Source organism: Salvelinus fontinalis, chromosome 1, assembly GCF_029448725.1.
Source record: "Salvelinus fontinalis isolate EN_2023a chromosome 1, ASM2944872v1, whole genome shotgun sequence".
In the NCBI taxonomy this organism is placed as follows: domain Eukaryota; kingdom Metazoa; phylum Chordata; class Actinopteri; order Salmoniformes; family Salmonidae; genus Salvelinus; species Salvelinus fontinalis.
In genome coordinates, this window is record NC_074665.1 from 75,573,459 (window position 1) to 75,587,064 (window position 13,606).

Here is a 13,606-nt window from a genome sequence, read left to right on the forward strand (position 1 = left end):
TATACATTTGGGCGAGTTTTTTTCTCGCCTGAGTAGCCTCGTTTCACTGCCAAAAATAAAATTAAACCATCTAGTGTTCAGTGAAATAACAACACAATGTCAAATACAGGTAGCCTAGTCAAATCATTCACATCCAATCACATTAACCATTACTCTCTCGTGGGAATTCCGCTAATGGTCTGTATGTAGCCAAACGTAGCTGCTGCTCATGTTGGTATCTGTACTGATGGCGTAAAAGACATGACAGGTAGACATAGTGGAGTGGTAATGCGCGTGCAAGCAGTTCTCCCGGTGCAGCATCCACCGGGAGGCTCTTGCTGTCAAGGGAATGCCCGACAGCTTGAAAGACGTTTTGGACAGTACAGTGAAACTGGTTAACTTTGTTAAAGCAAGGCCCCTGAACTCTCATGTATTTTCTGCGTTATGCAATGATATGGGCAGCGACCATGTAACGCTTTTACAACATACAGAAGTGCGCTGGTTATCAAGGGGCAAAGTATTGACACGTTTTCTTTTTAAATTGAGAGACGAGTTTAATGTTTTCTTTACTCACCATAATTTTCACTTTCAGCTTCTCACACGACTGGCCTATCTGGGTGATGTTTTTTCTCGCCTGAATGATCTGAATCTAGGATTCAGGTACTCTCCGCAACTATATTCAATGTGCGGGACATATTGAGGCTATAATTAAGAAGTTGGAGCTCTTCTCTGTATGCATTAACAAGGACAACACACAGGTCTTTCCATCATTGTATGATTTTTTGTGTGCAAATGAACTCAAGCTTACGGACAATGTCAAATGTGATATAGTGAGTTGGGTGCGTAATTACGCAGGTACTTTCCCAAAACAGATAAGACAAACTGGATTCGTTATCCCTCTCATGCCCTGCCTCCAGTCCACTTATCGATATCTGAACAAGAGAGCCACATCGAAATTGCAACAAGTGGTTCTGTGAAAATGTTATTTAATCAGAAGCCACTGGCAGATTTCTGGATTGGGCTGCGCTCAGAGTATCCTGCCTTGGCAAATCGCGCTATTAAGACACTGATGCACATTGCAACCACGTACCTACACTACCGTTCAAAAGTTTGGGGTCACTTAAAAATGTCCTTGTTTTTGAAAGAAAAGCATTTTTTTGGGTCAATTTTAAAATAACGTCAAATTGATCAGAAATACAGTGTAGACATTGTTAATGTAAATGATTATTGTATCTGGGAACGGCAGATTTTTTTATGGAATATCTATATAGGCGTACAGAGGCCCATTATCAGCAACCATCACTCCTGTGTTCCAATTGCACGTTGTGTTAGCTAATCCAAGTTTATAATTTTAAAAGGCTAATTGATCATTAGAAAACCATTTTGCAATTATGTTAGCACAGCTGAAAACTTTTGTCCTGATTAAAGAAGCAATACAACTGGCCTTCTTTAGACTAGTTGAGTATCTGGAGCATCAGCATTTGTGGGTTCGATTATAGGCTCAAAATGTCCAGAAAAGATACCTTTCTTCTGAAACTTGTCAGTCTATTCTTGCTCTGAGAAATGAAGGCTATTCCATGCGAGAAATTGCCAAGAAACTGAAGATCTCGTACAACGCTGTGCACTACTCCCTTCACAGAACAGCGCAAACTGGCTCTAACCGGAATAGAAAGAGGAGTGGGAGGCCCCAGTGCACAACTGAGCAAGAGGACAAGTAGACCAGCCTCAACATCAACAGTGAAGAGGCGACTCCGGCATGCTGGCCTTCTAGGCAGAAGTTGTATACAAGCAACTCGATCCAGACCATTCCGCACGTTCTGAAGTTGGAACGGCATTTCTAGCGTAAAGGCTGTAGGAGGAGTAGGCGGCGGAATAATAAGAAGTATGTTGAATATCTAAGCTGGGGCTGCTGCCACTATCCCCACCAGTAAATGTAGTGTGTAGTGTGTCAGGCTTACAATGATGGCAAAAAACAACATTTGAGAGTACGCTGACCCTGGTGCTAGAGGGGGTACGCAGCTGGAGGTTGAATGTTTGAAAGGGTACAGGCCTATAAAAAGTTTAGGAACCACTGGTCTAGGCTATTGTCACCCTGCCTGCATAGGCTATAGCTGCTTGCATCTTGTTTATTTGTTAGACCACTTCAATCACTTATAACTAACTATATTAAAGTGGCACATCAACCATCTCTCGGTTGAAGTATTTGCTTATTTTTACTAAATGATGTCTGAAGGCATCTGGCAGGCTGTGTCATGTAGGTTATTGCTTATTGTTCCTGTAGGACTGAAAATGATTGCAGGGAAGGCATTAATTTAGCTGTTTCCACTCTTTTTAGTATGGGCTCTCTCTCCCGCTTTCTCTCCCTTTCCCTCTGTGTTCTGCAAGCTGGTTTTTCTCCAGTAAACAAGAGTGTGGTCTAAATCAACCCTTCTCTCCCAGCATGTGGTTTATGATGACTCAAACATTCCACACATCAGATCTACCTGGGCTTTCCTTTCCACTGATTGCACAGAAACTCCCCAACACAGCCATGGATGGAGACAATGTGGTTATTATTTACAGATATATCTATTGGAGGAGTGAGTGACTGATGGTGGCCAGAGGGGACGTTGTTGACCTAGAAATCTACCATTCCCAGCCTCCTAACCCCTCATCCAAAGTCATCCTACCGCCCTCTCTTTCTGCAGACTCGTAACAACTTTAGTTGTGTTATCCCCATGCTAACAGTGCTACCACTCTCTCACTCCCCCGTCAGACTCGTGGACAGAGAAGCCAGCGTTTGGGACGGGGCTGGAGGAGCATCTGAAGAGGAGCAGCAGAGAGATCGCTCTGCCCTTAGAGGCCTGCATCATGATGCTGCTGGAGACTGGCATGAAGGAGGAGGTAGGGAGAAAGGGATGGATGGATTGAAGCATTGTGGGAGCGAGGTAGAGGGGGAGAAAGTGAAGGGGGATCATAGTTTAGGACAAAGCAATTGAAATATGGATGCGTGAATTAAATAATACAAGGATGAATGAAATGGAATGAATCCATGCGGAAACGTTTTGTGGAAAGGGCCCAAACATGAAACGTAAAATGCACTTAAAACCTCTTAAATGTAATCTACATAATGTGGTAGACTGCATTCAGTTTGCTGAGTAGAGTGTTGGAGGCTATTTTGTAAATGACATCTCCGAAGTCAAGGATCGGTAGGATAGGCAGTTTTTCGAGGGTATGTTTGGCGGCGTGAGTGAAGGAGGCTTTGTTGCGAAATATGAATACCGATTCTAGATTAAACTTTGGATTGGAGATGTTTAATGAGTCTGGAAGTAGAGTTCACAGTCTAGCCAGACACCTAGGTATTTGTAGTTGTCCACATATTCTAAGTCAGAACCGTCCAGAGTAGTGATGCTAGTCGGGCGGGCGGGTGCGGGCAGCGATCGGTTGAAAAGCATGCATTTGGTTTTACTAGCGTTTTAAGAGCAGAGGAGTGTTGTATGGCGTTGAAGCTCGTTTGGAGGTTTGTTAACACAGTGTCCAAAGAAGGGCCAGATGTATACAGAATGGTGTCGTCTGCGTAGAGGTGGATCAGGGAATCACCAGCAGCAAGAGCGACATCGTTGATATATACAGAGAAAAATTTAGAAAGAGAGGGTCCAGAGGTCGACCGATTATGATTTTTCAACGCCGATACCGATTATTGGAGGACCAAAAAAAAAGCCGATACCGATTAATCGGCCAATTTTTAAAATGTATTTGTAATAATGACAATTACAACAATACTAAATTAACACTTATTTTAACTTAATATAATACATCAATAAAATCAATTTAGCCTCAAATAAATAATGAAACATGTTCAATTTGGTTTAAATAATGCAAAAACAAAGTGTTGGAGAAGAAAGTAAAAGTGCAATATGTGCCATGTAAGAAAGCTAACATTTAAGTTCCTTGCTCAGAACATGAGAACATATGAAAGCTGGTGGTTCCTTTTAACATGAGTCTTCAATATTCCCAGGTAAGAAGCTTTAGGTTGTAGTTATTATAGGAATTATAGGACTATTTCTCTCTATACGATTTGTATTTCATATACCTTTGACTATTGGATGTTCTTATAGGCACTTTAGTATTGCCAGTGTAAGAGTATAGCTTCCATCCCTCTCCTCGCCGCTACCTGGGCTCGAACCAGGAACACATAGACAACAGCCACCCTCGACGCAGCGTTACCCATGCAGAGCAAGGGGAACAACTACTCCAAGTCTCAGAGCGAGTGACGTTTGAAACGCTATTAGCGCGCACCCCGCTAACTAGCTAGCCATTTCACATCGTTTACACCAGCCTAATCTCGGGAGTTGATAGGCTTGAAGTCATAAACAGCGCAATGCTTGAAGCATTGCGAAGAGCTGCTGACAAAACGCACGAAAGTGCTGTTTGAATGAATGCTTACGAGCCTGCTGGTGCCTACCATTGCTCAGTCAGACTGCTCTATCAAATCATAGACTTAATTATAACATAATAACACACAGAAATACGAGCCTTAGGTCATTAATATGGTCGAATCCGGAAACGATCATCTCGAAAACAAAACGCTTATTCTTTCAGTGAAATACGGAACCATTCCGTATTTTATCTAACGGGTGGCATCCATAAGTCTAAATATTCCTGTTACATTGCACAACCTTCAATGTTATGTCATAATTACGTAAAATTCTGGCAAATTAGTTTGCAATGAGCCAGGCGGCCCAAACTGTTGCATATACCCTGACTCTGCGTGCAATGAACGCAAGAGAAGTGACACAATTTCACCTGGTTAATATTGCCTGCTAACCTGGATTTCTTTTAGCTAAATATGCAGGTTTAAAAATATATACTTCTGTGTATTGATTTTAAGAAAGGCATTGATGTTCATGGTTAGGTACACGTTGGAGCGACAACAGTCCTTTTTCGCGAATGCGCACTGCATTGATTATATGCAACGCAGGACGCTAGATAAACTAGTAATATCATCAACCATGTGTAGTTATAACTTGTGATTATGATTGATTGTTTTTTATAAGATAAGTTTAATGCTAGCTAGCAACTTACCTTGGATTCTTACTGCATTCGCGTAACAGGCGGGCTCCTCGTGAGGCAGGTGGTTAGAGCGTTAAACTAGTTAACCGTAAGGTTGCAAGATTGAATCCCTGAGCTGACAAGGTAAAAATCTGTCGTTCTGCCCCTGAACAAGGCAGTTAACCCACCGTTCTTAGGCCGTCATTGAAAATAAGAATGTGTTCTTAACTGACTTGCCTAGTTAAATAAAGGTGTAAATTTAAAAAATAATAATAAATCGGCAAAATCGGCGTCCAAAATTACCGATTTTCGATTGTTATGAAAACTTGAAATCGGCCCTAATTAATCGGCCATTCCGATTTAATCGGTCAACCTCTAGTCCAGATTGTCTAGCCCAGCTGATTTGTATGGGTTCAGGTTTTGCAGCTCTTTCAGAACATCTGCTATCTGGATTTGGGTGAAGGAGAAGCTGGGGAGGCTTGGGCAAGTAGCTACGGAGCTGTTGGCTGGGGTTGGGGTAGCCAGGAGGAAAGCATCGCCAGCCGTAGAGAAATGTTTAGTGAAATTCTTGATTATCATGGATTTATTGGTGGTGACATTGTTTCCTAGCCTCAGAGCAGTGGGCAGCTGGGAGGTGGTGCTCTTATTCTCCACGGACTTTACAGTGTCTCAGAACTTTTTGGAGTTTGTGCTACAGGATTCAAATTTCTGTTTGAAAAAGCTAGCCTTTGCTTTCCTAACTGACTGCGTGTATTGGTTCCTGACTTCCCTGAAAAGTTGCATATCGCGGGGACTATTTGATGCTAGTGCAGTCCGCCACAGGAAGTTTTGTGCTGATCGAGGGCAGTCAGGTCTGGAGTGAACCACGGGCTACATCTGTTCCTGGTTCTCCATTTTTTGAAAGGGGCATGCTTATTTAAGATGGTGAGGAAATTACTTTTAAAGAACGACCAGGCATCCTCTACTGACGGGATGAGGTCAATATCCTTCCAGGATACCCGGGCCAGGTCGATTAGAAAGGCCTGCTCGCTGAAGTGTTTTAGGGAGCGTTTGACAATGATGAGGGGTGGTCGTTTGACCGCGGACCCATAGTGGATGCAGGCAATGAGGCAGTGATTGAAAACAGCAGAGGTGTATTTGGTGGGGAAGTTGGTCAGGATAATATCTGAGGGTGCCCATGTTTACGGATTTAGGGTTGTTCCATGATGATTTGTGTGAGATTGAGGGCATCTAGCTTAGATTGTTAGATCTAAAAGGTTTAAGAACTGGCCATAAACATATTTGATCCCATACATTTTGAAATGTTAACAAACATGAAGAGACACGGGCCGAAAACATTCACATATGCTGCGACCTTCTCTGAGTTCTTTCCACTTGTAAGAAATGCTTTAAAGTCCAGAAGTTGTGGGTGGAGCTGTAAAGTTCCCTGTCAGAAGTATTACAATGTAAATGTACTTTTAATCCGTCTGTCTGCATATTTCAAGACATGGCATGTGGGGATGAAGTGAGTTACCCAATGGGCTGGATGATTCTCTTCTCATCACTCATCTTGAAAAAACGTATACTAAAAACTTGGAAATCAATCAATCCGCCCTCATTAACCCAATGGGAAAATCTAATGATTTATTATTGAATTAGCATGGGCGACTGAGAAACACATTGGTACAATGTAAGGCCAAGTGGCCAACAATAATGCAGGCACTAGGGATGGGGGTGTGAGCATGCTGGTCTGGGCAGAGGAGATGTAGTCATTGTTTGTCTGTAAGTTGTTAGTCTAAATTTGTACAGTGCATTCGGAAAGTATCCAGACCCCTAGACTTTTTCCACAATTTGTTACGTTACAGCCTCATTCTAAAATTGATGAAATTATTTTTTTACTCATCAATCTACGCACAATACCCCATAATGACAGTGAAAACAGGTTTTTAGACATTTCTGCAAATAATTTTAAAAATACCTTATTTACATAAGTATTCAGACCCTTTGCCATGAGACTCAAAATTGAGCTCAGGTGCATCATGTTTCCATTGATCGTCGGTGAGATTTTTCTACAACTTGATTGGAGTCGACCTGTGGTAAAAATTCAATTGATTGGACATGATTTGGAAAGGCACACACCTGTCTATACAAGGTTCCACAGTTGACACTGCATGTCAGAGCTCCGAGACAGGATTGTGTGCAAAAAAAGAAAGCTATATATTATTACAAAAAGAAATGTCAGCAATTATACTGTAATTCCGAATTATCATGCTATGCGTGTTGTTTGCTGGCACGGTTCTAAATCAACTGTGTTTAGTTCTCACCATATTGTGTTCCCATAGTTCTCACCATATTGTGTTCCCATTCATTCTATGTGTGAACACAGAACACAGCCTGTGGTGAGAGGAGGGACTGTTTGGGTGGGAGAGAGTAGAGGTTTTGTTTGAGTGTGAATTTATGTTTATGTTTTGTATGTGTGTGTGAGGAGAAGCTTTATGTGTGTGATTGCATGAGAGTGAGTACAGAGTGTCTGTACTGATTAAGCCCTGTCTGTCTCATCCATCCTGTCTGTGTGTTGTACCAGGGCCTCTTCAGGATCGCAGCAGGGACCTCAAAACTGAAGAAGCTCAAGGCTGCTCTGGACTGTTCCACCTCACAGCTGGAGGAGTTCTACTCGGACCCCCACGCTGTCGCTGGTACGATCCTAACCCCCACTCACATATTATACATGTTTTATACATGTTTCAGGAAGTGTTTTCAAGTAATGTAACTGAAATGATTGTCAGACCATTGCTCACATAAGTCCTTTCATTCCAGGAGCCCTGAAGTCTTACCTGAGAGAACTACCTGAACCTCTGATGAGCTTCCAGCTTTACGACGAGTGGATTCAGGCGTCTAGGTAAGCCACCACCACACACTGCATTCAATAGCAGACATCAATTCAATAGCAGACATACTGTAGCTGTAAAAGGAACCAAGGAAAGTAAAGGAGAAGTAGTAGAAATGAAAAGTCAAAAAGGAGTGAAATGATGGCAACCATGAAACAGATTGTCCCTCTGTCTCTCCCCAGTGTTCCAGAGCCAGACAAGCGACTGCAGGCCCTCTGGGTTGTGTGTGATCAATTACCAAAGAACAACAAAGCCAACCTAAGGTGGGTAACAGATAAAATTGGATTTGATTTGATTTAGATGGACTGGTTCGCACAACTTGTGTGTAATATGTTACCCTTTTTCTTAACAGCTAACATTTGCCTTACCTGTGCCTGTCTCTGTGTCCTGTGTTGTAGGTATCTGGTGAAGTTCCTGTCCAAGCTGGCTCAGGACAGTGAGGTCAACAAGATGACCCCTAGCAACATCGCTATTGTACTGGGACCAAACCTGCTGTGGGCCAAAACAGAGGGGTGAGAAAGAAGGAGAGGAAAGGGGAGAGAGGGGAGGAGAGATGGGGAGTACTCACTATTCAAACTGAAAAACTAAAGTTTGTGTTCACAAATTGGTGTCATAATCCCGGTGTCAAAATCATATAGTGTTTGTCTGTAATAGGGGTGTCAAACTGATTCCCTGGTGGGCCTAGTGTCTGCTGGTTTTTCCTTTCAATTAAGACCTAGACAACCAGGTGTGGGGAGTTCCTTACTAATTAGTGAGGAACGACAACCTGCAGACACTCGGCCGTCCGTGGAATGAGTTTGACACCATGTCTGCTCTCCTGTGTGTGCCTGCAGCACTCTAGCTGAGATGGCTGCTGCTACCTCTGTTCACGTGGTGACCATCATAGAACCCATCATACAACACGCTGACTGGTTCTTCCCTGAGGGTATGTACATATGACCTTTGACCCTTCCACTTTGACTGGGTCCTCAAAAGGGAGGTCATTGGTCTCCTTTCTATGTCAGTGGTATAAATCTGATTCCTAGGCTACTGAAAAAAATGGATCTGTTTTTTTTTTTCAAATGGCCCCTGAAAGGAATTCTGCTTGCCTATTGTCCCCGTGTGCACAGATGTGGAGTTTAATGTATCAGGGATGTTTGCCATGCCCACCCCTCCTTCCAACCACATCAACCACTCTATGGAGTACGACTGTTCCACCATCGAGAGGAAGAGGCCTGGTAGCATGGTGGGGCCAGAGAACGATACCCTTCGCAAGGACAGGTAACCACAGCACCCCATCACTAGTAGCTCATTCCCTCTACTTTGGACTGCTTTGGGGTGAAAGGTCAAAGACTGGTCCTGTACCTGCCAGTGCTCTGAGCTGAGGATATCATGCTACTTAAATCGAAAGGATTTTCACTTTTAGAACTCAATAATAATTAATTTACACTTTGAATGTTTGGTTTGATTGGTAGCTCTGCTGATTATCACTACTTACATTTTTGAAGCTTATTTCTGGATGTTTAGTACTATAGGCGTCTTTGTAACTTTAGACAACACATTTACTTAACATGCCTTTTTCTCTGTTTGGTGTGGACTACCTCTCACTCTCTTTTTCTCTCTTATTTTCACTCTCTCTCTCTCTACCTACTCTGGGACTTGGTGATTCTGTCCTGTGGGTGTCTTTCTCAACATGGCTCTGCTGTCCTCTCCCCTCTCTCTAGTTCTGCTAACAAACTGTCGGACCATAACACCATCCCCCGTAGAGGCAGCAACACGTTAGGTAGAAAGCAGCATGTTTCACCCGCCTTCCTGCCCCCCTTACCCCCGGTGGAGTCCCCAGGGCCTGGGCAGGTCATGGGGTGTGTGGCCGAGCTCCAGGCCCCGCCGGAGGGCATGGCGTTGGAGGGCTGCCAGCCTAGCCTGGCATTGGGTATGGCTGCCCTGGTGGCAGCGCAGCAGCTTCTAGCTACTACCACGGAGGGTCTCAGGTAAGGGCGTGGGTGTGTAGTGCACTGGGGAGCACAGACACGCATGCCACTCCACGATAAGAAAACACACTTTTGACTGCAATCTTTGATGATGATTTGTTGATAAGGCATGTGTGCGCTGTTTATGGTGATGTCACTGCTCTTGTACAAATATATACGTTTTATGTTCATTCTAATTCAGAAAATCTATTTCAAACATATTTTATTTGAGTGGAAAATGACTGGTATGGGTACCAGTCTGTTTAGCTAACATTCCACTTCTTGTACTGTGTCATATGCCAAAGTTTAGCATGACAGGAGTGGAATACTAGCTAAACAGACTGGTACCCATACTAGAAAATCTCACTCACGCCTTTCTGACTCAACTTTTCCTTTCACTGTCTAACTGAATTTTCCTCAAACTACTAACAAATAATCATTATAATAACACTGTGGGTACATTTCAGTTCAGACCACTGGCTCTGTACAACAATGGCTGCTGTGAGCCAGCCATCCTCAGAGGTCCCTCACGCCTCTGCTCTCACACTAGAACACATGAATCAGCAGAAAACTGTTGAACAAAGCTCTGTCCTCGGAAATGTTGTTTGGCCATTACTTCTGTCCTCTCAGTGAGCTTATGTAACTTTTTGAAGGATGTTTTTGAATCAATTTGTGAAAGGATTCTATTCAATGTCAGTTCCAGACTGTTCTATTGGTTAGAATATAGAAGGTAAACCAAAGAAACAGCCCAGTGCAGTTAAGGAGAAAAAGCTCACTCAACATTTTTTACATTTCATGGTGGATATCTTCAGAGCTCCACACTAATATCTGGGTGCTGTACTTACAATGGTGACCTCTGTCTGTTAAGCAACCCAAAGCGTGACCCCACCTCCACCCAGACCCTCCATCAGAGGAACGGTTCAGGAGGGGGCAACCCGGGCACAGCCAGCCCAGCAGGAGGAGGTGGAGCAGGGGGACAGCTGGGAGTGGTAGGCCCTGGGGCCGGATCCATGGGGCCCAGTCCACACATGATGCGCAGAGGTTACTCACTCCTTAAAGCAATTCCGCTCACCTTTATTAGGTTGTTAGACATTTATTTGTAGCTATATGCATATGGTATCATGAGGAAATTTGAATAAAGAACCTATTCTGTTCTTTTTCATTAGTAAGTCTTATTACAAGGTAATTTGCACTGGTAGTTATATTGTTACATTTTGACAGATGTAAAAGCATGCTACACTGGATGCCTCACCTTTGCAGAGTGTGAGATGCACCTATTCACTTGAAAGAAACCTGGGTGTAAGCAACACGGTTCCGGGAGAGGCCCGCTCTGGTTCTATTTTTTAAGAATTTAACGCGTGCCTCATGCCCAAGAACACTACATAAAGTGTCTTGGGCTCTGCTCAGGCCGACTATAGTTACGTTAGTGTAGCAGCTAGAAACCAACGTTTTTGTGACACCCCAGTGTAGCTCACCTGTTAGACATAGACATGCAATTTCAGGTAGCCTCAAATATATGTAGACACAAGATATTTTCTGAAGTCAACCTCTCTCTACTATCCAGGTACAAAGAAGCCAGCCCCTGCCCCTCCCAAGCTGCCCAACCCCCCTTCAGGCCAGCCCAGTAACCTCACCAACCACAACCCCTTCTCGGGCCAGTTCCTCAGCACCTCCCCCAGACCCCTCTCTTCCTCAAGCCACTCCCCTACCTCCCCCACCCTGCCCACATCCCAGCCCTCCTCCACCCCCCGCCGCCACTCCAACAACCAGCCCTCCATCCAGGCCCCCAACCACCCACCCCCACAGCCCCCCACACCCTCACAGGTCAGCCCCCCGTCCCAACCCAGGGCCCTCAGCCATCCCACAGGAGACAACCCGGGGGCGGAATATTCTCCAACAGACACCCCCAGCCCGCCTGACACACCTCCACCCTCCACCGTCCCCCAGGACATACCCAGTGCCCATCCTGCCTCCACCTTGCCCTTCCAGTCAGGCTCCCTCCCCCGACCACGCCCCGTCCCCAAACCCAGAAACAGGCCCAACATTCCTCCGCCACCTCAGCCCCCCACACAGGGAAATGATACCAACGGGATCTGCAGCACAGCCTACAAAATCATGGGTGAGTCCGGTCAAGTGATGCTTTATTTTCCCATGAAAGAAGATTAATTTAATTGTTGGTAACACGCCACAGTAGGACATTAACAACAAATTCTAAAAACCGACACAGAACTGACACACTATATATAGAAAGTATGTGGACACCCCTTCAAATTATTGGATTCGGCTATTTCAACCACACCCGTTGCTGACAGGTGTGTAAAATCGAGCTCACAGCCATGCAGAATGGCCTGCTCTGAAGAGCTCAGTGACTTTCAACGTGGCACCGTCATAGGATGCCACCTTTCCAACAAGTCAAAGTTCTGCCCTGCTAGAGCTACCCCGGACAACTGTAAGTGCTGTTATTCTGAAGTGGAAACATCTAGGACCAACAACGGCTCAGCCGCGAAGTGGTAGGCCACACAAGCTCACAGAAGGGGACCGTAGCACTTAAAAATCGTCTGTCCTTGGTTGCAACACTCACTAAGAAGTTCCAAACTGCCTCTGGAAGCAACGTCAGCACAGTAACTGTTAGTTGGAAAATTCATGAAATGGTTTTCCATGGCCGAGCAGCTGTACACAAGCCTAAGTTCACCATATGCAATGCTAAGCGTCGGCTGGAGTGGCGTAAAGCTTTCCGCCTTTGGACTCTGGAGCAGTGGAAGCGTGTTCTCTGGAGTGATGAATCACGCTTCACCATCTGGTAGTCTGACGGACGAATCTGAGTTTGGCCGTTGACAGGAGAACGCTACTTGCCCCAATGCATAGTGCCAACTGTAAAGTTTGGTGGATGAGGAATAATGGTCTGGGGCTGTTTTTCATGGTTTGGGCAAGGCTCCTTAGTTCCAGTGAAGGGAAATGTTAACGCTACAGCATACAATGACATGTTAGACAATTCTGTGCTTCCAACTTTGTGGCAACAGTTTGGGGAAGGCCCTTTCTTGTTTCAGCATGACAATGCCCCCGTGCACCAAGCAAGGTCCTTACAGAAATGGTTTGTGGAAGAACTTGACTGGCCTGCACAGAGCCCTGACCTCAACTCCTTCGAATACCTTTGGGATGAATTGGAAGGCAGACTGCGAGCCAGGCCTAATCTCCCAACATCAGTGCCCGACCTCACTAATGCTCTTGTGGCTGAATGGAAGTAAGTCCCCGCAGCAATGTCCTAACATCTAGTGGATATCCTTTCCAGAAGAGTGGAGGCTGTTATAGCAGCAAAGGGGGGACCAACTCCATATTAATGCCCATGATTTTGGAATGAGATGTTCGACGAGCAGTTGTCTATGTACTTTTGGTCATATCACAACAATCTCTTCTTTCAGTTTATAGTATTGGTTCAGTACTTCCCTCTCACTTGTATATTTTACTCCAGTGTTGACAGTACATTGACAATGTTTTATCTAAAAGTCCTGTGTCCACAGGTTAAGGAGCATTTATGAAAGAGGTTTGTCAGGACTTGTATTTTGCAGCTGCTGCACGCCATCCGTTTCTGCATTACTCCATTACCACAACATACTTTTAGACACCTACGACTTGTGCCTGCTTTTCTAATAGATGTTTTATCATCGATCCCATTGGCCATGAACCATCATGACATTCAACCTTCATTATTAAATCATTTAAATGTCAGTAACATTTTGATGTGGGGTTTTCAAAGGACATCTCTAATGGTTTGTCTCTAAA

At 44.4% G+C, this 13,606-nt stretch overlaps 1 protein-coding gene across 8 annotated transcripts in view; it reads left to right on the plus strand.

Annotated features, from left to right (window-relative positions):
• Positions 1-13,606, plus strand: part of LOC129862012 (rho GTPase-activating protein 17-like) — a 61,639-nt gene that overhangs the window by 45,059 nt on the left and 2,974 nt on the right. For 5 of the 8 annotated variants that reach the window (XM_055933295.1, XM_055933305.1, XM_055933320.1 and 2 more), the window contains 10 exons: positions 2,735-2,862; positions 7,574-7,685; positions 7,807-7,888; positions 8,060-8,140; positions 8,276-8,389; positions 8,711-8,802; positions 8,987-9,137; positions 9,581-9,847; positions 10,695-10,867; positions 11,391-11,945. In XM_055933295.1, coding sequence (XP_055789270.1) covers positions 2,735-2,862; positions 7,574-7,685; positions 7,807-7,888; positions 8,060-8,140; positions 8,276-8,389; positions 8,711-8,802; positions 8,987-9,137; positions 9,581-9,847; positions 10,695-10,867; positions 11,391-11,945 — 1,755 coding nt within the window. Of the gene's footprint in view, positions 1-2,734; positions 2,863-7,573; positions 7,686-7,806; positions 7,889-8,059; positions 8,141-8,275; positions 8,390-8,710; positions 8,803-8,986; positions 9,848-10,694; positions 10,868-11,390; positions 11,946-13,344; positions 13,368-13,606 lie in introns of those variants that run through there. The other 3 variants (XM_055933326.1, XM_055933337.1, XM_055933357.1) reach the window with 3 other exon arrangements.